The 27,148-nt window shown below is 46.8% G+C and overlaps 1 protein-coding gene and 1 non-coding gene across 4 annotated transcripts in view; both read left to right on the forward strand.

Annotated features, from left to right (window-relative positions):
- The window catches only part of KDM4A (lysine demethylase 4A), a 47,009-nt gene that overhangs the window by 5,730 nt on the left and 14,131 nt on the right, over positions 1-27,148 (forward strand). For all 3 annotated transcript variants that reach the window (XM_066376073.1, XM_066376074.1, XM_066376075.1), the window contains 10 exons: positions 1,186-1,300; positions 2,510-2,703; positions 5,091-5,140; positions 5,882-5,985; positions 6,387-6,524; positions 7,397-7,644; positions 9,022-9,221; positions 10,223-10,608; positions 21,303-21,423; positions 26,053-26,234. In XM_066376073.1, the coding sequence (XP_066232170.1) occupies positions 1,186-1,300; positions 2,510-2,703; positions 5,091-5,140; positions 5,882-5,985; positions 6,387-6,524; positions 7,397-7,644; positions 9,022-9,221; positions 10,223-10,608; positions 21,303-21,423; positions 26,053-26,234 (1,738 nt within the window). The remainder of the gene's footprint in view (positions 1-1,185; positions 1,301-2,509; positions 2,704-5,090; positions 5,141-5,881; positions 5,986-6,386; positions 6,525-7,396; positions 7,645-9,021; positions 9,222-10,222; positions 10,609-21,302; positions 21,424-26,052; positions 26,235-27,148) is intronic.
- LOC136401984 (U6 spliceosomal RNA) lies at positions 8,165-8,270 on the forward strand. The gene has a single exon (XR_010750901.1). It is a non-coding gene; the product is annotated as a U6 spliceosomal RNA (small nuclear RNA).

Consider the following 27,148-nt stretch of genomic DNA (forward strand, 5'->3'; position numbering starts at 1 on the left):
CTCGCCGCCTGTTGGGTTGTGGTGTCTGTGGATGTACTGTTGGCCCTTGAACAATGTAGGGGTGGGGCATTGACTATCCCGCCCCCATCTCATTAAGTCAAAAATCCACTTGTAATATTTGACTCCCCCAAAACGTTTAAAAAAAATTTTTTTTAAATTTTGCTTTCAGGGAAAGAGGGAAACACCAGTTCGTTGTCCCACTTATTTATGCATTCATTGGTTGACTTTTATATGTGCACTGACTGGGGATCAAACCTGCAACCTTGTCATATCAGGACAGTGCTCTAACCAACTGAGCCACCTGGCCAGGGTCGAAACTTACCTACTAATAAATAGCCTGCTGTTGACTGGAAGGCTTACTGATAACATGAACAGTCTATTAACACATTTTGTATATGAATCATACACTGTGTTAAAGTAAGCTAGAGAAAAGAATGTTAAGAAAATCATATGGAAGAGAAAAAAATACCTTTAAAGAAAAATAATCCATGTGTATGTGGACCTGCGCAATTCAAACCTGTGTTGTTCAAGGGTCAACTGTTTAGAGATTTGCGGTTCTTGGATCTCACAAGTTTGTAAGTTTATTTTCTCTCTGGGTGGACAGGCCACTTTTAACTAGTGAGGTGTAGCTTTAATAGATTCTCTTCAAAGAGTTGAACATACCATGCTTCTTTTTTTCTCTTCTTTTTCTAGGTGAGAGGAGGAAAGATAGACTCCCACATGTGCCCGACCGGGACCTACCCTGCAACCCGGTCTGGGATCTACTTTGCCCATCTGGGGCCATCTCATGCTCGCAAATGAGCTTTAAGGCTGTGGGAGAGGAAATAAAGAGAGAGAGAAGGGGGAGGGGGAGAGGTGGAGAAGCAAATGCTTTTCCTGTGTGCCCAACCTAGGACCTCCACATGCTGGGCTGATGCTCTACCACTGAACCATCCAGCCAGGACTGATACCATGATTCTTAAAGAAGATGGGCCTACATCTTCATGTACATGACCTTTGGAGCCAGAGCTCATGGAAGGGATAAGGAGAGAGTTACTGTGTCTTAGAGCCTTTAAGGCCAAGGTTATGTTGTAGTCGCTTGAAATGCCTTGCTGTTTCTGGAATGGAATTGTGCTTTGTGCTGTTCATAATGCTTAATGAATTTCGTCTCTTGTAAGTGGTTAACACTTCTTTTACTTTTGAAAGGTACTGTACCCCACGCTATAGTGAGTTTGAAGAACTTGAACGGAAATACTGGAAAAATCTTACTTTCAACCCCCCAATCTATGGTGCAGATGTGAATGGCACTCTCTATGAAAAGGTGAGACTCACTGGCAACTCTCTGCAGTGTTTTTGTAATTTTGTAATGGAAGGCCATTTTTATCTGCCCAGCGCTTAGTGGGCCCCTAAAAGTTGCTTGCTGAATGGGTGGATGAACAAAGGAATGATCCCACCAGCTGATGTGCTGTGTTCCCTTAATTGGGAGTATTTTTGCATGTGACTGAATGTTACTTCTCCCACTCTACATTTGAATAGGATGATGTGGTGTTCTTTGCCAGGGCTGTTAAGAATAGTCTGTGGGTGGTAGCTGAGGAGTTCTTGGGGTGGGGCATCACAATAAATGAATTGTTGGGGGAGAGGCAGTGTGGTTTCTGCAGTGAAAAAGATCACTGACTAATCTAATGAAAGGAGTATATATTTAAGAAGAGAAATGTATTTAGATGTTCAGAATCCGCAAACAAGATTCTGTAGCAGAAGCTGTTTTAACAGATTGCACTGGCATGGCATGTAGAAGGAAGGAATGTTTGGAACAGGTTTTTGGACGAATAAAAAGATCTGTAGGGCATTTCTGGGATTATCACTCAGATTAATTCCAATGTTTTTGTAAAGTATTGGAAAGGAGTTTGAAAGTGGATTCCAAGGTTTGATGATGACTATTTCTTTGGATGGTGGGAAGTGAAGCCTAGAGACATAAATGGCAGGAAGATAGTACAAGAACCTGGAGTGGGGAGTTCTCAGAGGGCGTAATAGTCCATAATGCCCTGTAGGAGATGGGCTCCTAGCCGACCAGGACAACTTAGAAAAAGGATTTGGGTGACATTGTAGATTTTTTACTGAAAACACTGCTTAGTGGAAATTGGGGCTGGAAAAGTCACAAATTGGTGTAGTTCATTCCTGTGTTTTGTATTTTTTGTGGTTTAACTTTTTTCTTATTTAGACATAAGTTGCTTTAGCTTCAGATCAGACTTTTCCTCCTGGGGTTTAGAACAGGTGGCTGTCACCTCTTCATTCATCTTTTATTAGTGTTCACTGAGAGGGATTTGCCCTTCAGAGGTTTGATGTCATTTCCAGTGGTGGCCGTGAACAGTGGCTAAGGGATGCTGTGGTCTTCGTGGCCATGCTGTTTTGACATTATTCCCCATCTTTGTTAGGGATGACAGCTCACCTGTGACCTGCTCCATGATTTGTAGGTTCAGAGCCTCAGATTATATTCATTATAACTTGCCCTGGACTGTCATTTCCTTTGCAGCATGTTGATGAGTGGAATATTGGCCGGCTGAAAACAATCCTGGACTTGGTAGAGAAGGAGAGTGGGATCACCATTGAGGGTGTAAACACCCCATATCTATACTTCGGCATGTGGAAGACATCCTTTGCCTGGCACACTGAGGACATGGACCTGTACAGCATCAATTACCTGCACTTTGGAGAACCAAAGTCCTGGTAAAGTCAGCCTGCAGTTGCCTCTGGACCTTCTTAGGATGGAGCGGGGCCTCTCAGCTTTCACATGCCTGGGAACCGCCTTCAGATCTTATTAAAATGCAGACTCTTGTTCTGTAGGCTTGAGGTGGGATTGGCATTTTACATATTAAACAGGCTTTCAAGTGATGAGATGCTGTTGGAGCTCTGGTGCTCAGATTGCCTTTGAGTAGCCACAGGCTTTAGAGGGCAGGGCACTTAATACCACTGTAGGAGAGCCACAGAGAGTATTCCAGGCTGTCCCACTGCTTTCTAATTTCTTTTTTTGAGCAGGCCTGAGGCATTTCTTAGAGGTAGACTTCCAAGGCTGGAGTCACTCCTTCAGATGATAGGAAGCTTTCTTTCCTCACGGAAAAAGCCTTTGGTGAGCAGCAGTGTTCTTACCATGAGAGGGGATGCAAGGCTACTCAGCATGTGTGTCCTGTTCTCCAGGCCGTTCTCAGTCTAGCTGGGGAGAGAAGGATTTCTTCTCTCTTCTCTCCCTATGCTGATCCATTGCTCAGTCTCAGCATTTAGTGATGGTGCTGCATTCAACAGTGGAGAATAAGACAGGTGAGGTGTCTGCCCTCACACAGATAGGAAGTACACAGTGTGAGAAAATAACATGGCGTGAGAAAAGTCCGTAGGTCCATGTGGAAAGGGTACGTGAGGGGTGGGGATTAGAGAGGGTGTTCCTGGAAGAGGGGACAGTTATGCTGAGACCTAACAAATGAGGAAGACGTAGCAGTGGGATGATGGTGGGTCCAGGAGAGGGGATGCTGAGGGAAGTGTTTGTGAGTGGTTGGAAAATCACCTGCAAAGATCCAAAGTTGAGAGAGAGCGTAATGTCGTTAGGGAAGTTCATAGGGGTTTGGGCGCCATGTTCAGGGATAGAAGTGAGTGGGGATCCAGAGGGAACAGTGTGGGCCAGGGTGTGGGGAAACATGGAAACTGTATCCATCTTCATTTGCCTTTCCAGCATCTTCAGCCACATCTCTTCCCTCGAGGGGTTTTCCTTTCTTCTTTCAAATACTTTCCGGTTTCTAATCTTGGCAAAAATTTTTTTAGCCTATGATATTTTGACCCCACAATTGCTGTTCCAATACCTTCCTTGGTTGGCTAGATTTGTAGCCTCTGTAAATAAAGCTATTGTGTCTTCACCACATTTACTCCAAAGTTTTTGTTCTTGTGTTGAGGACAGGTTTCCTGGTTATTACATACAGTCTTTAGGTTATTTGAAGTGGGACCCCAAAGATTTCTGTGCAAGGTTGCCCAGAGTCCTTTAGCTGACAGACATTTCCTTAGCTCCTTGTCTGTTTTGTTTCATAATGAAGCTATTTGGGATGGGAAGTTTTTGTTGTGGAATAATCTTTAGACTCAGTTATAAAGGGTAAAGTAGACTTACTCTGAGTTTCAGAATGTAAAATTTAGCAATTTTGCAAAAGTTTTGAATAGTCTACATGGTTTTTTGGGGTATTTTTTTTTGTTTTTTTTTTTGTTTTTTTTTTTACAGAGAGAGTCAGAGAGAGGAATAGACAGGGACAGACAGGAACAGAGAGATGAGAAGCATCAATCATTAGTTTTTCGTTGCACTTTGCGACACCTTAGTTGTTCATTGATTGCTTTCTCATATGTGCCTTGACTGCGGGCCTTCAGCAGACTGAGTAACCCCTTGCTCAAGTCAGCGACCTTGGGTCCAAGCTGGTGGGCTTTTTGCTCAAACCAGATGAGCCCGTGCTCAAGCTGGTGACCTTGGGGTCTCGAACCTCGGTCCTCGGCATCCCAGTCTGACGCTCTACCCATTGTGCCACCGCCTGGTCAGGCTTTTTTTTTTTTTTTTTTATGAAGAGCAATTTCTCTGGTCTATAGAGAACCTTCCGGTGGAGGAGTAATTACTGGGGTGATCAGGAGAACTGGAGGTGAAGGGTTCGGCTGCAGATACACGGCCAGGTCTTTAAGTGTCTAATTCATTTTGACCTTGTTTTCCATTTTTTATCCTCTCTTCTCCTCTCCCAGTTAGGCCTTTCACACTCTCCCAGGAGCACTCTGCCATCCTTCCATTTCATTTCATTAATAACATAAAGGAGAGCAACACTGAGTGTATACCTAAATCCTGGTTCATGGTAAATATTCAGCACATATTAATGGGTGAATATGAAAGAAAGAAATTCACTCACATTTCTGTGCGGGATTCCCACTCCTCTGCCCAAACAGTCTAATATTTCATTTCTCCAGATTCCTTTCTCGTTTTTGTAGTTGAGAAGTTGAGAAAGCTGATATTTTGAGCTTTGAGCTGTTTTGAAAGTGAGAACGAGCCCGTTAGCTCCTGTACTGTCCTCTGCTGAGCGTCCAATGTTTTTATGTGGTTGCAGGTACTCTGTCCCCCCTGAGCACGGCAAGCGGTTGGAGCGCCTCGCCAAAGGTACTGTGTCTCCATAGCTGGGCCAGACCCTCTGAGCTGTGTGCATTGCTCTAAAGTGTCCCTTCTCTGTGGCCAGATTCTCACATGTCCATTCTCAGGCCTGCAGGTGAGGGGTAAGCCAGACTGCTAGACTGGTAACTAGATTGATTATTCTAATGGAGCAACTGAAGTCAGAGTCTTTCCCCACTTTGTCCTGGGAAGGGACTTAGTAATTCCTTTTTACACCGTCTCTGCCTCAGTTTCATCAGGCATGGATTTATTTGACCAGAGATTGTGTACTCGTCATATTGGGTCTGATTCTTCTGCCAGAAACCCAAATGTTAAAAAGTCGAAGTTGAATTTTTATGCTTTCTTTTTCAGTGGACATTGATTTATTCCTCTAGAGGGTGCATTTCAAGAGAGCTTTAGTAGTCTGCGCTGTAGTAGATGTGTTACTAACAAACGACTGAGGATACAGGTGACTGGAGAAAGGTCTTCAATAGTTTCAAGGCTCTTTATAAGACAAGAGGCTGCTTGGGTCATCTCAGTTCTCCACACAATTGGATTACCCATGAAACAGCCTGCACAGGAAAGCCCAGAGGCTCCCTGTGGGGTCTTGGAATTGGTCTGCAGCCAGAAGGGTCCACAGAGATCACATTGTTGGTGTCTCCTCCTTATTGTCCAGATGAGACGCATAGGTGGGAAGCAGTGCAGGGTTACGGAGCTGGTGTGGAACAGTTGTGCCTATTTTCAATTCAACAGGCTTTTTCCCAGGAAGTGCTCAAAGCTGTGAGGCATTTCTCCGCCATAAGATGACGTTGATTTCTCCTTTAATGCTGAAGAAATATGGAATTCCCTTTGATAAGGTGAGCTAGTTTTACATGTAGAAGTCTTTGGGCTCACACGGGAACCACCCTTTCTGGTCTGTTTCACAGAGGAACTTTATTCTTTGTGAAACATTACTTTGTGCCAGGCATGGGCCAGAGCTAGCCTGTGCAACACCTTGATCTCAGGGGCTACTCTGCCTTCCTGGTACCAAAGAAGAGTCAGATCCCCTGAACGGTGTTCCTTTGCAAGAATGGTTATTATAGTCATGGCATCTGGTAAGTTAGGCCTTTGCCTTTTAGAGAAGACACCAAGACCCTAGTGGTTTTATGACTTACCCTTGGTTATTTGGCTAAGTGGAGGCAGAGCTGGAGCTCAGAGTTCCAGTTCTGCCGACTTCTGCGATTTGATGCAGCTGCTTCCTGTGTGTGCTCTTGTTCAGGTGACTCAGGAAGCTGGAGAGTTTATGATCACTTTCCCTTACGGCTACCATGCCGGCTTTAATCACGGTTTCAACTGTGCGGAGTCTACGAATTTTGCTACCCGGCGGTGGATTGAGTATGGCAAACAAGCGGTGCTGGTGAGTCTGCTGGGCTTCTCTGTGTCACGCCATGCCTCAGAATGTCTGCTTCTTAGGTACACTGGCTAGTGATTAGAACTTCTCTTTGAACTTCTGGAATTCAGAAACCAAGTGGCTGGGAATGTGCAAAAGTGCCAAACATCTTGTGTTCATTAAAAATTTGTGAGGTTTCCATGTGTTAAGTCCATTGGGCATTAATCCCCCCGCCCCCTTCCACGTTGATATTTATTGCTTTAGCCACTCCGGGATCTCTCTGTTGAGAAATTCTTATGGGTTTACTTTTACTTGAGGGGAAGCAGCAGGTCTGGACCTTTGGTCAGGAATAGTCTCGCTGTATGGTCCTGGCTTGGATAGATATCAGCGGGAAGGTGGATGTTGACCGCCGGGTTCCAAGTACAAAGCTTCATCTGCGATGGTCCCCCGTTTACCCTTAGGGGGCCTGGGCGGACTCTCCAGCACCATGCTTTTCCTCCCCTTTTCCCCTGCTGCCTTCTACGTGTGAAGGTTCTGCAAGAACAGTATGCCTTCAGCCTTGAACCCAAATAGTTTGCCTTTAAACTGTCTTGGACCTTTTCCACCTGAATGGAGAAGAATGGGATGTGAGGGTCAGGTGGAAGCAGTTAAATGAGTTTAGAGTCCCTCTGGTTGGCAAACTGCGGCTCGCGAGCCACATGTGGCTCTTTGGCCCCTTGAGTGTGGCTCTTCCACAAAATACCACGTGTGGGCGCTACCTCGATAAGGAATGTACCTACCTATATAGTTTAAGTTTAAAAAATTTGGCTCTCAAAAGAAATTTCAATCGTTGTACTGTTGATATTTGGCTCTGTTGACTAATGAGTTTGCCAACCACTGACTCTGGTTGCTTGTGACAGTGCTCCTGTAGAAAGGACATGGTGAAGATCTCCATGGATGTGTTTGTGAGGAAGTTCCAGCCAGAAAGGTACAAACTTTGGAAAGCTGGGAAGGACAGCACAGTTATCGACCATACCCTGCCCACGCCCGAAGCTGCTGAGTTTCTTAAGGAGAGTGAACTGCCCCCAAGAGCCGCGAATGAGGAGGAGTGCCCAGAGGAGGACATGGAAGGGGTTAGCGGTGGAGAGGAGGATGACCTGCAGAGAAGGTAACCCAGCAGCTGTTTGAGGAAGGGTTGTCTGGGCAGCTCCCCATAACTTTAAGCTGAGAGGCTATTTTTAAGTGGGGTGTTTGAGTCACAGCTGAGGGAGTTTGCTTCTTGGTAAAGACTCCAGGACCCTCAGAATGAGGGCATTTAGACCCACTTGTGTCTGTTACCCAGGAGTGATGGCACCTGTTGGTCGGCCCGTGGTCTGCTGGAGTGAGGGTCACACATGTGCCAGGCATGGCTCCCTCTGAGCCAGAAAAGTCACATTTTCTCATATGAGTTTTTTTATTTAAAAAAAAAATTTTTTTTTTAAGTTTTATTTATTGATTTTAGAGGGGAGAGAGAGAAAGAAAAGGGGGAGGAATGGGAATCCTCAATTCATGGTTGCTTCTTCTATGTGCCTTGACTGGGCAAACCCGGGGTTTCAAACTGGTGACCTCAGCATGCCAGATTGATGCTTTATCCACTTGCGCCACCACACTTTAGGCTCATATGAAAGCTTTTTACAAAAGGACAGCGCGATACTCACTTTGGCAGCACATACTAAGGTTGGAATGATACTGAGAAGATTAGCATGGCCCCCATGCAAGGACGACATGCAAATTCGTGAAGCGTTCCATGTATTAAAATAGTGTGGTAGCCTGACCAGGCGGTGGCGCAGTGGATAGAGTGTCGGACCCAGGTTCAAGACCTCGAGGTTGCCAGCTTGAGCGTGGGTTCACCTGGTTTGAGCAAAAGCTCACCAGCTTGGACCCAAGGTCGCTGGCTCGAGCAAGGGGTTACTCGGTCTGCTGAAGGCCCGCAGTCAAGGCACATATGAGAGAGCAATCAATGAACAACTAAGGTGTCGCAATGAAAAACTGATGATTGATGCTTCTCATCTCTCTCCATTCCTGTCTGTCCCTATCTATCCCTCTCTCTGACTCTCTCTCTGTCCCTTTAAAAAAAAAAATAGTGTGGTAGTGGGACTGAGGCTCACAAGAGCAAGGGAGGGGTGTGTTGACGTTGGGCGGCCTCATTCGTGCCTGAGCCAGAGGATCCATCCTCTGGGATCATGTATCCTGGGCCACGTGGGGAAGAAAGGAGGGGCGCATGTGGGTACTTGCTTTATGCCAGGCGCTTTCTTGGCGACTCTGCATCCTTTCTTGAAGCCTCACATTACGTCTGTGAGGTAGGTGGTCATATCCCAGTTTTCCATTTGCTTGGACCAGACTCAGAGGTGAAGTCCCTTGTCTCAACCCCACAAATAAGAGATAGCACCAAAGTGTGAAGCTAACCTGGCAGGCTCTGGCCCCTCATGTTTGGGTTGTGTGTGGCCGTGTTTGTGGAAGTGAATGCACATGTGGGTTCTTAAAAAGCTTGCCCTCCTCCTTGCAGCCTGGCCAAGCACCGGATAGGGACAAAGAGGCACCGAGTTTGTCTTGAAATACCACAGGAGGTCAGTCAGAGCGAGCTCTTCCCCAAGGAGGAGCTGGGCTCCGGGCAGTACGACATGACGGAGTGCCAGGCTGCCCTCGCCCCCGTGAGGCCCACCCACAGTTCCGTGCGGCAGGTCGAAGATCCTCTTCCCTTCCCAGGTCAGTTGGTTATGATATTTTTTCCTACAACCCCAACTGTGTTCTGTTCTGTGTCAAATGCCACATTTAGTGCAGGGTCACAAGTAAGAGAACAGGGAGAACAGGTCTGAGTGTGAGGAGCACTTTGGTTAGGAACACGCACGGTGGATGAGGAACAGGAGAAAGGCCCCTTTCTTTGCTAGCTGAGGGGTCAGGGAAGCGCCGAAGGCTTTGGTGAAGTGATGATGAACCAGCTTTTACAGGTTAGTAGGAATTTTCCAGGCAGAGTGGGGGATGTAGGAAGGGTGTCCCGTGGGAAGTAGCAGGGGCACAGTCATGGAGATGACATGCTCTATTTGGGGAACTGATAGTGATTGCCTGTGATTTGAATATGGAGGCAGAAGGGTAGAAGACAGGTGTGTCACCAGGAGATGAGGCTAGAGAAGTGGAAGTGAGATGCTGTAGGGACTGCCTGCCTCCTGAGGTTTGCTCACTCAGAATCTTGAGGAGCCATTTGTATTTTAGGAAGGGAGTAGTGTGGGCACAGTGTTCTAGAGCAGTCCCTCAGAAGGTTGTGGAGGGTAGATTTGTTGGGGAGGAGCTTGTATCAGTCCCGAGTCAGGCTTGAAGAACCTCTGCACTGACAAGACCTTGTCACTGCGGCTGCCTTCTATTCAGATTTTCTACCCTGGGGGAGCTAGGTCTTTCCTGAGCTTCATTTTCTGCAGGAGACTCCTGAGGAAATGGTAGCTGTCACTTCCCGAGTGTCTCCCGTGTGCCAGGCTATGCTCCATGTTGTACACAAAAGCCTGGTAATGTCGTCTTATTACAGGAGACAAAATTGGAGGCCCAGAGAGGATGAGCAGTTAGCCCCTCAGCACACAGGGCCCTGTAGGCGATGAGCTGAATTCAAGGCCAGGCCTCACTCACCACCCGTGTTCTTTGTGCTTTGTCGCTGCCTTCAGCGAAGCACAGGCACGCAGGAGAAGGTTGGCTACATACAATGTGTATGTGTGTTTCAGATTATTCTGACTCCACTGAAGTAAAATTTGAAGAGCTTAAAAACGTCAAACTAGAAGAGGAGGAGGAGGAGGAAGAGGAAGAGGAGGAGGAACAAGAAGTGGCTGCCTTGGATCTTTCTGTGAATCCTGCCTCTATAGGGGAACGCCTTATCTTCTCAGGCTCCAAAAAGAAGTCGTCTTCTAGCCTGGGCTCCAGTTCATCACAGGATTCCATTTCTTCTGATTCAGAAACCAGTGAGCCTCTGTCCTGCGAAGCCCAAGGGCAAATGGGAGTGCTCACTGTGCACAGCTATGCCAGAGGGGACGGCAGGGCCACCGGGGGAGAGCTGTGCACCAGGAAGAAAGGAAGCGCCACCAGAAGTATCAGTGAGCGGGAGCTGGCGGAGGTATGGGCTGCGGGCACTGGCTGGAGGACGAGCTGCCTGGGAGGGAGCCTGTGGAGGACGGGTGCTGTGGTGTTCAGGATGGCAGGAGAGACCCTCGGGGTGGGTTCAGGATGGCAGGAGAGACCCTCGGGGTGGGCTTCCAGTCTGCCGTGGGTTCAAGCAGAAAGCCAGATGACATTGGCTCACTTCCAGAAAAGAGGCCCTTTCTCATCTCGGGTGTGACTATCCCAAAGAACTGCATTGCAGCCTCATTGCAGTGGCGGGTCAGTGGGAGTATCCTCGGACCCTCCTTGCCCATAGGCACGGGTTAGAGTGGCAGTGGTTGCAGCCCAGATATTTGAGGGTTGGGGATGAGATGGCCCTTCTTATTCTAAAATTCAAGGATTTTTTTTTTTTTTTTTTTTTTGTATTTTTTCTGAAGCTGGAAATGGGGAGAGACAGTCAGACAGACTCCCGCATGCGCCCGACCGGGATCCACCGGCACGCCCACCAGGGGCCACGCTCTGCCCACCAGAGCCACTCTAGCGCCTGGAGCAGAGGCCAAGGAGCCATCCCCGGCGCCCGGGCCATCCTTGCTCCAATGGAGCCTCAGCTGCGGGAGGGGAAGAGAGAGACAGAGAGGAAGGAGGGGGGGTGTAGAAGCAAATGGGCGCTTCTCCTATGTGCCCTGGCCGGGAATCGAACCCAAGTCCCCCCCGCACACCAGGCCGACGCTCTACCGCTGAGCCAACCAGCCAGGCCGGATTTTTTTTTTTTTTTAATACAAATTCTGTCTGCCTTGTAGATTCCCATGAACATTCTCCCTCCACTTGTCTTCACCCCTACCCCTCATCATTCTTCATCTTCCAGAATTACGTTGTTGATAGAGGATCCTTTTGGAGAGTAGGATGAATTCCCAAAGTCATGAAAGTCAACGTTTGTTCAGGCTTCCTGCTAGAACACTCTGTCACCAAGAACCATGCTTTCTGTCAGTTTTGTATAAAAGGCTCTCGGTGGGTCTGAGTGGGGTACAGTGGAGCTGTGTTGGATGTAGCTGGACTCACACCTACCCAGGTGACCTTTCCTCCTCCCCAGCCTCATAGCTTATGTAGGACAAGTTGCAGCCTTGGGTTGGGGTGGCTGGACATTAGAAGTCAGTGCAGAAGGTCTCGTTTATTCCTCATTCCCTTTTGAAAAATTTATCTTATAAAAGGTGTTTCTAGGAAACATTTCTAAAGTATATTCAACTCAAAGACTATCACAAACCCCCTATGTATACTCATTGTCTGTGTATTAACATGTGGCGTATTGGCTTTATCTCTTTGAAGTACTAATAGTCCCTGTTAAAATTCCTTTACTTTTCCCACTAGTGCCTTTGTGAGTGGTTTGTCCCCTGTCTTTAATGTCTGTGTAACTTTCTTTATGCCTTCTCTGAGCTCAGGGTTCAGTGTTGGGAAACTTCCTTTGTCCAGCTCCTTACGGTGGGAGCAGGCTCAGGAGCTGATGCCCACCATGTCCCTTCCTCATGGCATCCGATTGCTGCTGTCGCTGTCTCTGTCTCTGGATGGCAGCTCCCAGAAAAGGAGGGGGCTTTTCATCCTGGAAGCTGGAATCCCTGTTGCCACTTCTGAGCCATTCTTCCTACACAAAGCTTTGTGCCCTCTTGTTCATCCTGCTGTCACACTGCAGGTCATGCTGTCCCTGTCATGCAGTGTCGTCTTGACTTTCTTGTCTCCAGTTGCAGTCACAACTACAAAGATAGTTAATGACAGTGAGGACTTATACTATACTATTTCATATTTATTGTTTAGATTTTAAAGTACTGCTTAATTAATCTAACCACAGAGTTAAGATTTTGGTGATTTTTTTTGTGTGTGTGTCTTTTTGCGAGGGAAGCCAGTAAATAACACCCATCTATTTTTCTCCCAAATTAGGAAATGGATAGAGGCCTGAGCATATGGAGCTCAGAGTGTCACTTTGTTACCAGTTAAAATGATGGAGGAAAGTGGATTTAACCTGTGGCCAAATGGCCCTGCTGCTCATTTACCTCATTGAGACAGATTATCTCCCTGGTCCCAGGCAGTCCTGGAGGACGCCGGTGCCTCTCATCATGGCAGTGTTTCCACTCGTCTTCCATGTGCTTTGGGCTGCTGCCAAAGGCAGGTCCTGGCGAAGTGAGGCTCACTGGGGAGAACGGCTCAGGGCTGGGGAGAAAAGCCAGGAATTGCTCCATGGGGAAATATGCTGGGCAGGAGGCTGCTCTCAGACATGCCGATTAACTTCTGCTCATAGACTGTTGAGTTCCTTCCTAGCTCCTTTTTATTTCTGTATGGACTTCTTGGCTATCACATGGTAGTGATTCTCTACTCCGTACCAACCATCTCCCCCCACTTCCCAATGTGCTGGCATCTTTGAACTAGTTTAGAATCTCTAAAAATATCTTGGCAGCTGCCTCTTTGCTTTACTCTGTCATCATTTATGGCATGCCTACTCTGGGCTAGGGCTGTGCCTTCAAGAAGCTCACAGTCTAGACAAGTAGACAGATTGAGCAAATAATTCAAGGACCTGGTGATCCATGTTGTGGCAAAGTAGAATAGTGTGCCGCTCAGCCTGGGGCTGGGGTGAGGTGTTCAGGGAGACTGCAGAGGAACAGCATTTTAGCTAGGCCTGAGGTTGGCAGATACATGCCAGGCGGGCAGAATGAAATTGGAGAGGGAATCTGGAAGAGGAGTGTGCTGCATGGTGGTGGTGGTAGCACATGCCAGAGTCAGAGCAGAGGGGTTTAGGGGGGATCTACAGTGGTTCTGTTTGCCTCAGGCATATGGGACTGGAGCAGCCCCGGGAGGTGTCGGTGGAGTGAGTCAGGACCCAGATCCATGGAGGCTCTGCTTTGTGAGGCAATTTGACTTTAGATTTGAGGCATGGGAAGCAGTGGGAGATTCCCCACCATGTGGTTTTGGAGGTTGAAGTTGTCCAGAATACATCTTTTAAATGCACAAAGATGCGTACAGAATAATACAATGAACCCACAAATTCTTTTCACCACGCCTGCTTGACAGTAGTCAGTACCTTGTCACATTTGCTTCATCTATCCTTTTTTTATTTGCTGAAGTATTTCAAAGCAAATCTGAGATAACATGTCATTTTTTTCCCCACTTCAGTGTGTATCTCTAAAAAATATGAATTTTTATTTATTTGTTTTTTTGAGAGAGTGAGAGGGAAAGGAAGGGGGAGGGTGAGAAGCATCAACTCGTTGTTGCTTTCACTTTAGTTCATTGATTGTTTCTCATATGTGCCTTGACTGGGGCTGAGCCAGTGTCCCCTTGCTCAAGCCCATGACGTTTGGGCTCAAGCTGGTAGGTGAGTTTTGCGATTGTGTGGACAATTCCCTGACTCAAGCCAGTGACCCTGCGCTCAGAACTAGTGACCTTCAAACCAGCAACCAGCATCTAGGTCGATGCTAATCCATTGTGCCACCACCGATCAGGCTATTTATTGATTTTAGAAAGAAAGGGGGGGAGGGAGAGAAAAGGAGATATCAATTTGTTGTTCAACTTATATATACATTCATTGGTAGATTGTTGTATGTGCCCTTCCTGGGGGTTTGAAACCACAACCTTGGCACACTGGGACGATGCTATAACCAACTGAGGTACCCGGCCAGGGCAAAATTACAAAAATTCTTTAGCATCATTTAATACACACTCCGTAATCAAAGTTTCCCAGTTGTGTAAAAACTTATTTTACGGTAGGTTAGTTTGAGTCGAGGTTTGATTAGTCTCACACTTGACATTTTTTTTATCCTGTGTCTTCAGCCCGCCTTTCTCCAGGGCAGTTCCCCTCTTTTTCCCCTCCATTGGCTTACCTAGCAAACCATGTCAGTTCTAGAGATTGTCCAGTGAAGGGTTTTTTAAGGTCTTTACTGATGTTTTATAAGATGATTTTGGAAGAACTATGAAGGTTTTTTGAGGGGAGGAAGGAGGCAAAATTAGAAACAGCAGAGGTTCTCTTGATGGTATAATTATGGGTGATTTTTACATCCTATATTTATAAATTGTTTGAATATTTTTTGTGATTGACTTTTTTTTTTTTTATAAGAGGAAGGCAAGGAGAGAGAGACAGGAACATTGAGCTGTTTCTGTATGTGCCCTGACCAGGGATCGAACCGTAACGTCATTTTTATAGTCAAATATTTCTACTTCAGGAAAGGAAGAAAAAGGCTTTGTAATAGGAAAACCAATTTGGACCCTGTTCCTGAAAACGGGGTAGTGAGGACCTGAGCTGTGGGGTGGAGACGGTGGAGACAGGTGGAGGTGGCCTGGAGCTGTTCCGAAGGCAAGAGCACAGGCACGGAGGGTGGCCGTGGACTCAGGGCAGCACCGGGGCGGACTTGGGATTCTGGCTTGAGCTGTTGGGTGGGTGAGGGTGCATCAGTGGAAGACAAAAATTATAAGAAAAATGATATGGTAATGGGCGTGGCTCAGGAGGTGAGATCAGTGTGGGGCATACTGAGTGTGCCCAGTTTGTGAGGTAGACCAGAGATGTGTATACAGATCTGAAGCTTAGGAGAGGGAGTCCTTTGGTTTGGGACTCACCAGTTGGGTGTCAGTGTGCATGGAAGAGTTCACAAGTGAAGAGTGAGGAACAGTTTTTACATCTGGGTGGAGGGGAGGGCCCAGGAAGGAGAAGGAAAAGAGCGGCCAGAGGTTTAGAAGAGCTAGGAGAAATAACAAGGAATGTCCAGAGTCAGGGACGGGGCTGGATCCTGGAGGGCTGAGGGGCGGGGAGTGGGTCTCCAGCACACGTGGAGACAGGAGGGGTGACTGAGGTTGGGTTCATTTGTTTTTTAACTGTGATAAAATACTATGTGTGTGACATAAAAGCTGTCATTTTAACATGACAGTTCAGTGTACAGTTTAGTGGCCTTAACTGCAGTCACGTTGTGCAGCCGTCACCAGGCTGCACATGGTAGATGGAGATGGAGTTGTCTGCGTGCGTTTCCAGGGACAGTCAGATACATACCTCTGCTTGCTGGGAGGCCAGCCCTTTGCAAAAGCCACTACTCTTAGAAACCTTTCCCCTGGCCTAGGTAACCCAGCTGGTTAGAGTGTTGTCCCCATACACCAAGGTTGTGGGTTTGATACCAGTCAGGGCACATAAAAGAATCAACCAATGAATGCATAAATTAGTAGAACAACAAATCAGTGTTTATTTCTCTCTACCTTCCTCTCTAAAATCAATAAATAAAATTTTCAGAAATTTCAGAAAACACTTTAAAAAAATTTTTTTTTTTGTATTTTTTCTGAAGCTGGAAACAGGGAGAGACAGACAGACTTCCGCATGCGCCCGACCAGGATCCACCCGGCACGCCCACCAGGGGGCGACGCTCTGCCCCTCCGGGGCGTCGCTCTGCCGCAACCAGAGCCACTCTAGCGCCTGGGGCAGAGGCCAAGGAGCCATCCCCAGCGCCCGGGCCATCTTTGCTCCAATGGAGCCTTGGCTGCGGGAGGGGAAGAGAGAGACAGAGAGGAAGGGGGGGTGGAGAAGCAAATGGGCGCTTCTCCTATGTGCCCTGGCCGGGAATCGAACCCGGGTCCCTCCCGCACGCCAGGCCGACGCTCTACCGCTGAGCCAACCGGCTAGGGCCTAAAAAATTTTTTGACAGAGACAGAGAGTCAGAGAAAGGTGTAGATAGGGATAGACAGGAAGAGAGACGAGAAACATCAGTTCTTCGTTGCAGCACCTTAGTTGTTCATTGATTGCTTTATCATATGTGCCTTGATTGGGGAGCACATATGGAAATGCAGAGCGAATGATCCCTTGCTCAAACTAATGACTTTGGGCTTCAAGCCAGCGACCTTTGGGCTCAAGCCAGCAACCACGGGGTCATGTCTGTGATGCCACACTCAAGTCGGATGAGCCCGCACTCAAGCCGGTGACCTTGGGTTTTCAAACCAGGGTCCTCCACCTGATCAGGCTCAAAAACACTTCTTTAAAAAAAAAAAATAGAAAGAAACCTTTCATTGCTGTCCATCTACTTCCCTTTTTTCTCCTTTGAATCTCTGTTATACTTAGCTTTTTATGGCACTATGACACTATCTTGGTCTCAGTACAGTTATCATAGGTTGGTGAGGAAGAGGAGCTACTATGGTCTAGGCCCTGTGCCACATTTAGCCTTGCTTCTTGAGGCACCAGTACGGTCCCCACATGTACCAGTACGGCTTGGCGCATGAGCCTTCTGTAAGCAGGGAAAGAATGGAAGTTTAGTGTCAGTGAGAAGCTGACATCAGGATAATTGATAGAGTGGAGTGGGGGACTGACAGTCAAGCTGTAGGGAAGAAGCTGAACCACTTCGCCTGTCCCTGGTCAAGTCTGGTAACACTGTCTCTATATTTGGAAATGGAAACAGCTGGATTTCTAAGAGCACCCTGTGTGCCCCCCTACCCCCACTTTAACCATCCCCCAAGGTGTAATTTGGGCCTCTTGCTATTGAGTTTATGTTCCACTCTTCTGTCAAGAGCCCTGCTGAAAGCACCTTGGTTAACTGATTACTGAAGTACCAAAGCCTTAGAGATTTCATTTAAGTACACACTGAGCCACAGCAATGTTCGTGTGTTAGTTTAAGCTGCTCTGAAAAAGTGAGTTTCCAAAACAAGGAGAGAACAACTGGTTCTCTGTACAGAGCAAGCCCCCTCAGGAACCTTGACTTTGGCCCTGAGTGCCCGATTTTAGAAGGAGGCACAGAGAACTGGGGGCTTGAGCTTCAGCTCTCATGTGGGCAGGGTCCTGGGAGACCTACATGTTCTCCCACTACTTCCTCACAGAGACCTGTGGGGCAGCACTCCTTACTCCCATTTTACTGGTGGGTTGCTACTTATATACTTCCCACAGCTGGTCGGTTGAACTGGGGTTTCTGCTATATACTGAGGGAATTTAGAAATCGGAGCACGTTGCAGGGAGAGGCAGGCAACACTGAGAAGGTGTGGATACCCCGTAGCAGGAGGAACATTTAGCCAGATGATGAAAAAATGTGGGAAGATCTTCAAATATTTGAATAGACCTGACTACTTTAGTCAGAAGTAGCATGATGGCAGTGGAAAAGGTATAGACTTTAGACTCACACATCAAGTCTACCATCTGTTCGGGTCATAAGCTTTTCAGGGTTAAAGACGTCTCACCTGTCTCTGCATTGCCATGCCACCAAGCTTAGATACTGAGTAGGGTTGCTGGGTGAATAGGAGGCACTTGGAATAAACAAATGTGAATAAATACATCTTCCCCTTTCTTGACCTCTCTATTTCCTCCAGTACTTGGACCTATATAAAGTGATCTGTCTCTACCTCCTATCCCATATTTATTTTCTGTTATTGCTTTAACAAATTAACCACAAACTTCAAGTCTTAAAACAACACAAATTTATTGTTTTCTAGTTGTTCAGTTCAAGTCTGAAATGGGCCTCACTGTGCTAAAGTCAGTGTCCGCAGAACTGTGGCCTTCCCGGATGCTCTACGTTGAGGACTGAATCCCTGTCTTTTCCAGCTTCTACAGGGCACCCACATCCCCTGGCCTGTGGCCGCCTTCCATTGTTAAAGGCAGCAACATCTGGCCAGCTCTTTCTGGCATCATGTCATTCTGACACTGACTCTTCCATTATTATTATTATAGTTTAAAATTTTTATTAATTTTAGAGAGAGAGAAACGGGGGGGGAGGGGGGGGAGACAGGAACATTGGTCTGTTACTTCTGTGCCCTGACTAGAGATCAAACCAGCAACCTCTGCTTCAGAGCCATGCTCTAATAAAACAAGCCATCTGGCCAGGGCCCTGACTCTTCCATTATTAAGCATAGTTTGATAATGTGGGCCCACCTAGATAATTCAGGATTGCTCTACTATTTTAGGTCATCTAATTAGCAACCTTAATAATTCTTTGTCATGTTAACATATTCACAGGTATTAGGACTGCTTATCTTTGGGGGATCATTTTGTTTATCACACATCCTAGTACAAATGTCCTTTCACAAGCTTTCCTCTCTGTCTGTAAAACCATACACCGCCCCTATCCTAAAATGTAATTGGAGGAAATTTCCTTCTCAAACTGTAGTAATTCCTTCCCTTGATCTTCTCAAAAATAGCCTCTGTGAAGTATTTACTCTCTGTCTGATGGAATTTCTCTCAGAAAAAGCCCTGACACCACCCACACGCCAAGTGCGTGGGGCACTTCCTGCCCAGCAGTTCTGTATTCTTTGTCCCCCTGTGGATTTTCCCTCCTGGAAACCCTCCCCTTTTCTTTCTTGTGTTCCTCCTACCAGTCTGCTTCTAAATCTCTTTTTTTCTCTTCTTCCTCCTGTCCTGGAAAGCTCGGTCTCCAGTCAGCTTTTCTTCCATTGAGGATCTTATATACTTCCATGATTTTAATTCTGAACCTGATGTTGAGGATTCCCAGGTCAGTGGCTCTTACTCGAACCTCTTCTATGAACCTCCTGTCTGAATTTCTTATTAAGCCTCTGGGCAAATGAAGGACCCACAGATACCGGGCTGTGTGAACCACATGCAGTGTGCTTAACTCGGCTTTTACTACTCGCCTTCATCCACACGAGTTCTCTTAAGTCTCCCTTGGTGACTCAGGCTAGAAATCCCCACCACCTCTGCTTCTTTCATCCTTATTCCTTAACTTCCTTGTTTCTGCCACTTCCCAGGTTTAGGCCAGTCATGTAGCTGGTCTTCAAAGGGGGATACAAGATTACTGAGGTGCAGGAATAAATAATGGAACTTTAAAAATCCTTCTGCAGTTTATTTTTGTTTGAAAACTTGCAGAAGTACCTTAGTATGTATAATGGATTAATAAGTATACATATGGGGGGGGGGTTTTCGTGTCCTTAAATTTTGTTTTCTTTTATAGCACTGTCAAATTTGATGAGTGTGAGTTTTTCAGTTTGTTTTAGCTAAAGAACAGTTTGTTTAAGTGAAATCTTTTTTTTTTTTTTAATTTTTATTTATTCATTTTAGAAAGGAGAGAGAGAAAGGAAAGACATAGAGAGAGAAGGGGTGGGGGAGGAGCTGGAAGCATCAACTCCCATATGTGCCTTGACCAGGCAAGCCCAGGGTTTCGAACTGGCGACCTCAGCATTTCCAGGTCGACGCTTTATCCACTGCACCACCACAGGTCAGGCTAAGTGAAATCTTAATCCTTTAAAAAACAAGTCAAAAGCAGGGCAGTTCTGGTTGGCCCTGCCTGTTCACTAATGGAGGCTCTCGAGGGCCTTTTTGATGTACATTTGGAAACCACTAGCACTAATCAATGTGGTTTAGAGCTGATTAAAAGTCTCTGATCATCTGGGTCTTCTTCATGGACATCAGTAGTAAGAAGTTCCTAACGTCCTCACTCTTCTAGCACATTCCTTCCCCCTGAGTCACCATCACCCCTGTAAGTGGGATCATGTCCTGTTAGACCATTTCTTCACACCTTCCTTTCCTGGGCAAACGTTTGCACTCCATCTTCTCAGTAAATCTTTCTTGAATGAATGGGCACATGGATACTGACACTTGGTTAATTTTATGTTTGGAAGAGTAGACTCTGTTCTTAACATTCTCAGGTGCTGTGAGGTCGCACACGGTGTTTGTAGGCCCAGGCCAAGGTGGCACTGAGTGCTGTCTCGTCTCTGCAGCACTTGAAGGCATTGGTGTCTGTCATAGTTGCAAAGGGACCTTCTTTCAGGCCTCATTTCCTTGGTTAATAGATTGTACTTAACCCATGTCTCCTAATGTTGATATAACAAAGATTTTTAAATAGGTGGATTAGAAAGAAACGCTTCTGTGTTATTACTGACTCAGTCCTGTACATCTTAAACCTCATTACATTTGCTCTGACATTATGTAAATGAAGCATGAAGTCAACCTTTCCTTTTGCAGGGAGACCAGAGGTGCAGATGGCTCTGTCCTGGCTGATACTCTCCCCTGGAGATGAGGGATGAGTGGCGTTAGCCTGAGCTGAGGCCTCCACAGTGCCTTAGGAGAAGTTGGCCTGTTTTACCTTTAATGGGTCAACCGTTCCTCACTCCTTGAATGTTCTCTAACCTTTCAAACCGAGATGACCCAGCTGCCTGGCACTTTATAACAGGTGCTTCTGGCCTTCTGGTCCAAGAAGAGGGGCATCTGAGTTTCTGTTGGGCTCTCAGATGCAGTCTCATGACAGTGACTTAGGGTTGAGGTCATGACTGTCTTTTAGAGCTAGAGTAGGTTTATTTATTTATTATTTATTTTTTTCTTTTTCTGAAGCTGGAAACGGGGAGGCAGTCAGACTCCCGCATACGCCCGACCGGGATCCACCCGGCATGCCAACCAGGGTGTGATGCTCTGCCCATCTGGGGCGTTGCACTGTTGCAACCAGAGCCACTCTAGCAACTGAGGCAGAGGCCACAGAGCCGTCCCCAGCGCCCGGGCCATCTTTGCTCCAATGGAGCCTTGGCTGCGGGAGGGGAAGAGAGAGACTAGGCACAAATTTTGCTCTAAAATGTTTACATAATCCTAGTTTAGACTGGTTTGCATCAAGGCATTGTCATTTTGTTTTTCTAAGACGGGTGTTTTCTATGTTTGGTTTCTATTTTTTGTGTCTTTCTCTGCCTGCTCCTTCCCTCGATTTTCATTGTAAGACTAACTTTTGCTGTGTCCCCAAGTGGAGACAAGACCAATTTGACTCCTAATTATGGTTTGCCCAGGTTGCGGATGAATACATGTTTTCCCTGGGGGAGAATAAGAAGTCTAAGGGCCGACGTCAGCCCTTAAGCAAGCTTCCCCGCCACCACCCGCTTGTGCTGCAGGATTGTGTCAGTGATGATGGTAAGTGTTGTCTTCTCTCTTCCCCTGGGAGAGCAGCTCACCGCCTTGGGGCTTGGTCTGATGGGTCACGGGAGGCCAAGCTAAGAGCTGAGGTGGGCCTTTGGCCTAGCTTTTCCTCCAAATACTCCGTAAACAGGGCAGGATTTCTTTTGACACCTAATTTATTATCACACTTCATTATATGTTGAGTGTCTTGGAATGTTCCTAATGCAGGATAAATGCTTGTAGGTTCTTCCCTTTCTTCTCCTAGGAGGTACAAAACTGTTTTTTTTTTTTAAGATGACAGATTCTGTCACCTAGGCCAAGCCCTGTGCTGAATGGGCTACAAAGATAACATGTGTCTGTGCCCTGGGGGGGGCCCTCACCAGGTAGTAGGGCACATTGACAGGAAAACAGATCTAAAGGAAGGAAATGGTAATCCAGGCAGGGGTACAGCTTGAGTAACCATTGAAGAAGAAAAATAGGAAGATTCATAGTATTCAGAAGAACCAACTTAGTGTGGCTGGTATAAGAATTGAAGGAATGTTGAGTGATGGGTGTGGTTATTGTGAGGCTAATGAGCGAGGACTTTTTCTCTTTGGCATTCAGAAGCCTTTGAAGCAGAAGAGTAACTAACCATTTAGTCTTTTTTACATGAAAAAGATTGCTCCTCCTGTTTGCATCTTGCAGGTAGCTTTGAGATGATCAAATGGTTTTTTGTCAGGGTCTTTTTGAGATTTGAGGGTCTGAATAGGATGGTGGAAGTAGGGATGGGGGAAGGGGATATAGTGAAGATGTTGAGAAGGTAAAGTCAGCTGGATTTGGTGATTGGATGTGGAGTTGTGAGGGTGGTAGGGAAGGGAGAGGCATGAGTTAAGTGCCTCCTTAGTTTCCAGCTGTGGTTGGCTTTGGAAAAACCTCTGTTCAGTGTCTGGAGGGTGTAGACTTGGGGTGTACGGAGGTGGTCTGTGATACCTTCATGAGTAAATATGGTCACTCAGGGAGTGGTGTAGTGGGCAGTGAGCGGAGGCTGGGGTTAGGAGAACAGAGGAGGAAGAGGATCCTGGGAAGGAGACAGATGGGGTGTAGGCAGGGATGTAGAGAACCTGGAAGTGACTGTTATCAGCACAGTGTGATCTCCTGTGCTGCCTGGAGCCCAGAGATCCAGTAAGATTAGTGCCAGTGAACCTCTGTTACTCTCGGCTGATGGCAGGCCCTTTCCGACTCTTTCCTGTCCTTCCTGGTGCTGTGGGCTGGGTGGGAACGTCCAGAGCCTCATCAGCCTTCTGCTCCACAGGCCCCACGTTCTTTTTGTTCTGATGTCACTGCCCATCTCTACTGTTTTCCTTGGTAGAAGGTTTATAAGCTGGGTGGGGAAAGTGTCTTAAGATCATATGGTTAGAAATAGGCCAGATCTTGAGGCAATCTTAAGTCCTCTGATCTTCCTCCAGCCCAGAAAGGGGCGTTAAGTTTTCTGAGTAGCAACAGCTTAGCTTCATGATTTCTCCATCATGTTTTAAAGTAATAATAGGTTCCAGAAAATCAGAACAGCAGAAAAGTTTAAGAGGACAACAAAATTACCCTGTAAAGGTGATCACTATGAACATTTTAATGAGTTAATCTTACTGATTCTCGGTCAGATAATAAATTATGTCCATGTGTGTCTTTTTATAATAATGTAATTGAGTCTGACCATTGGTAGTGCAGTGGATAGAGCATAGACCTGGGATGCTGAAGTTCCAGGTTTGAAACCCCAAGGTTGCTGGCTTGAACACAGGTTCACCAATTTGAGCATGGGGTTGCCAGCTTGAGCGTGGGATCATCACCATGATCCAAGGTCGCTGGCTTGAGCATGTGGTCACTGGCTCGCTTGAGCCTCCCCGCCCCAAGGCATGTATGAAAAGCAATCAGTGAACAACTAAAGTGACACAACCATGAGTTGATGCTTTTCATCTCTCTCCTCCCTCTCTCTCCTTTCCCCTCTCTCTCTTTCTCAAATAAATGAATAATGTAATTGAGATTGTAATATACAGCCCCCCAACTTTTTATGATAAAAACTTTCAAATGTGGAAAAGTTGGAAAAATAAGAACACTGTGTGCCTGTGCCCTGCATTCCACAGTTATTAGCATTTTGCCATAATTGCTTTCTGTCCCCACTTGCATTGTTTATATGCATACTACATACATAGTTGCCTTATCATTTGAAAGTAAGGAAAGTAAGTGGTATCCGGTCATTTCACTTGAAGTACATGATAGCCATCTCCTAAGAAGTATTATCTCCTATATAAACACGATATTATCACACCTAGGAAAATAAGTGGTAATTTCATATCCTCCAGTCTTCAGTCCAGATTCATTTTTTTCCTGCTAAGCTGCAAAATGTGTTTTATAGCTTTTTTCCTTTCATCAGTACAAACCAAACTAGGGTAACACATTTGGAACTTTTGTTTCTTTAGTCTCTTTTAGCCTGGTGTGTCCTTCCCCCACTTAAAAGTTTTTTTTGATCAAGACATACCATATTCAGTGAAATGCACACATCTTAACTGTATAGCTCAATCAAGGTTTATATATGTAAACTGTAAATGTTTGACTCCTGCAGTTTACACAGAACATAGTGAACATTTCTCATCATCATTTAGTATTCACAAATGGAATGATTTGTGGCCACTTACTGGTTTTGTAAACAGAACAGATGTCAGTGCATTAATTTTTCTCTTGTGATTGTCAGGCTGTCTGTTTCTGATTCTTTTTTTTTTTTTTGCATTTTTCTGAAGCTGGAAACAGGGAGAGACAGTCAGACAGACTCCCGCATGCGCCGACCGGGATCCACCTGGCACGCCCACCAGGGGCAACGCTCTGCCCACCAGGGGGCGATGCTCTGCCCTTCCTGGCTGTCGCCATGTTGCGACCAGAGCCACTCTAGCGCCTGAGGCAGAGGCCACAGAGCCATCCCCAGCGCCCGGGCCATCTTTGCTCCAATGGAGCCTTGACTGTGGGAGGGGAAGAGAGAGACAGAGGGGAAGGCGCAGCGGAGGGGTGGAGAAGCAAATGGGCGCTTCTCCTGTGTGCCCTGGCCGGGAATCGAACCCAGGTCCTCCGCACGCTAGGCCGACACTACCGCTGAGCCAACCGGCCAGGGCTGTTTCTGATTCTTCAGTCCTGTTTTGGTCACTCTTCCTTTGGCCAGGATGCAGAGAGTATCTGTGCTTTGGTTTGGCACCATGGTTCCTGGCCGGGCCTGACGATGGGGCTTGTAGGGATTGATTTTAATTGTCTACATCTGTTTCACTATTCCATGGTACCCTCACTGAGGTCACACTCATGGCAGCTGCCAGATCCCTTTAAATTAAACATGACTTTAAAGGTGGACTAGATAACTATTTATCTGCACTGAGCCCTGAGCTGGAACTATCAGAAGTGAAAAAATAGATGGGCATCTAGTGCAAGCTTATACCAGCGCATTCCTGGGCTGCTCTGCATGGATCTGCAGGGCCTCTAGGAAAGCACTTCTGTCTGGGAAGAACCAAGAAGATCCTTGGAGGGGTTGTAGCTGGGGATTGCTGATGCCCACATAGGGCTGGCCCCATGAGCTGCCCCATGTGGGCCTGGCACAGAGCTAGGCTCCTGTCACATGTTTTATACTTGGACCTTTCTTTGAATGTGCTTGCCAGACTTGGGGAGCATCTAGAGAAACACTTTGGGCATCAGTTTCTTTTGATATTTGCTGCTGCTTCTGCCCATCATTGCCCTCATTCACTCTAACATTAGAGTTATAGGGTCTCCCTTACTTTCTTGACCTTGTTTCTACTGAGAGGTGGTGGGCTATGCCAATCTCTCACTGATTTGGGGGAGCTGGGAAGTGGGCATCTTTAACACTTCTGTCTTGTTTTGTGAGCGGGTTTTTGTTTTCCATTCAGCAATGTGTCCCTTTCTTTTGGGAAGATGTCCTTGCCCAGGCAGTACTGAGGCTCAGTGATGTATATGCTCTGCTGTCTAGATTAATGAAGAGATACAAATTTGTTCTCTAGACCAGGGGTCTATAACGGACCAGATAGTAAATATTTCAGGCTTTGTAGGCCTATGTCTCTGCTACATATTCTTTTTTCCTCGAACCCTTTGAAAATGCAAAAAGCGTTCTTGGCTCCCCAAGTGGGCTAGACTTGCTCCATGTGCCAGTCTCTGGTCTAGACTCAAGGTGTTAAATCCTGTGGCTGGGATAAGGCTTCATCTTAGACACACTCTGCCCTCCTCTAAGGTAGAGCCAGAAGGGTTGGTGAGGCCAAAGGACTGGACTTGCTGACATATTGGATGCAGCCAGTAACACTGTTGTAGGTGGTGTTTCACTCTGCCCTTGGCAGAGAGGGTTCAATGCTGGCAGCTGGAAGCGGTGAGGAGAGCTGCTGAACTTCTGCGGCAACAGGGAAAGTACAAACCATAATTCATTCTGGCCAGAGAACGGGCTGCAGGCAGGACTCCCTGCATGTTTTTCAAGTATTGACAAGTTTCTTAAAAATCACTTCTGCCCTCTGCCTTCATCACCTGTAGGATCTTGGGGTTAGTCCAAATCTGGGATCAAGAGTCCTGATTGAGCTCATCTGCTCTCCAGGCAGAGCCAGGGATGTGCTAACTCATGTCTGCTTCCTTATCTAGAGACATCTGAACAGCTGACCCCCGAGGAGGAGGCTGAGGAGACCGAGGCCTGGGCCAAGCCCTTGAGCCAACTATGGCAGAACCGACCTCCGAATTTTGAGGCTGAGAAGGAATTCAATGAGACCATGGCCCAGCAGGCCCCTCACTGCTCCATCTGTATGATCTTTCAGACTTACCATCAGGTGAGCCCCTCTGTTTGCCCAGGACCAGCAGTTAGAGGGAAGCTAGGTTTAATTGTGGTACATAGCTTGTCACTGGTTGTCCTGAGAAAGGCGTGTTTTCTAGTGTCTCTGCCCCTTCTGTGTACTGATGGGGTTTCTCAGGCAGATAACAGGGCAGTGCTAGTTTTCACTGGAGAATGCTTTGGAGAAGATCTGATGATGTGGCCTAGGCTTGTGTGTGTGTGTGTGTGTGTGTGTGTGTGTGTGTGTGTGTGTGTGTGTGTAGGGGGGAATTCCCTTTGCCTCTGGGCACTCACACTGTTTGCAGAGGACTCTGCTCTTTTGTTGTTCTAGTCAGTGATTATTCCTTCCAGGTGATTTGTAGTCCTGGCCCCTCAGTCTGGAGGGTGCAGTGTTTCTACTACAATCTGAATTTCAGATGAAAAGCCAAATCCTCTAATGTTCTTCACTTTCCCACCGCCACAGTGGATATAGGCAGTAGTCAAAAGGAACTTGGGGATTAGGAGCAGAGGGCTTGTGGGAGGGTGGGGTTGGGAAGGTGCTGAGGGTGAGCTCAGCTGTGCCCCTCCTGTTCCCGGGGCATTTGATGGCTTCACTATTTTGGGTCTCTGGGTCTAACTTAGAGTCTAGCCAAGATGGCATCTACAGTGGCATGTCCCAGGTGACCAGTCAGTCTCAGCTGCCCAGGGTGATGTGTAGGTAACCAGTCTTGATGGTGGTTAAAAGTGGCATGGCTGCCACTGAACCTGACAGGGTGCCAAATTCATGCTTGCCAAAGAATGGAGCCTCAGACCAACGCACTTTGGATTGAACTCACTATTTCTTTCCATTGACAAAAAGCAAAACTGAAGACTTGCACATGCCCTTTGCCCGTGAGAAGAAGTGAAAGGCTTGGCTGTACTACTAGCAGATCT

The sequence above is a fragment of the Saccopteryx leptura genome, chromosome 3, assembly GCF_036850995.1.
Source record: "Saccopteryx leptura isolate mSacLep1 chromosome 3, mSacLep1_pri_phased_curated, whole genome shotgun sequence".
NCBI classification, from domain to species: domain Eukaryota; kingdom Metazoa; phylum Chordata; class Mammalia; order Chiroptera; family Emballonuridae; genus Saccopteryx; species Saccopteryx leptura.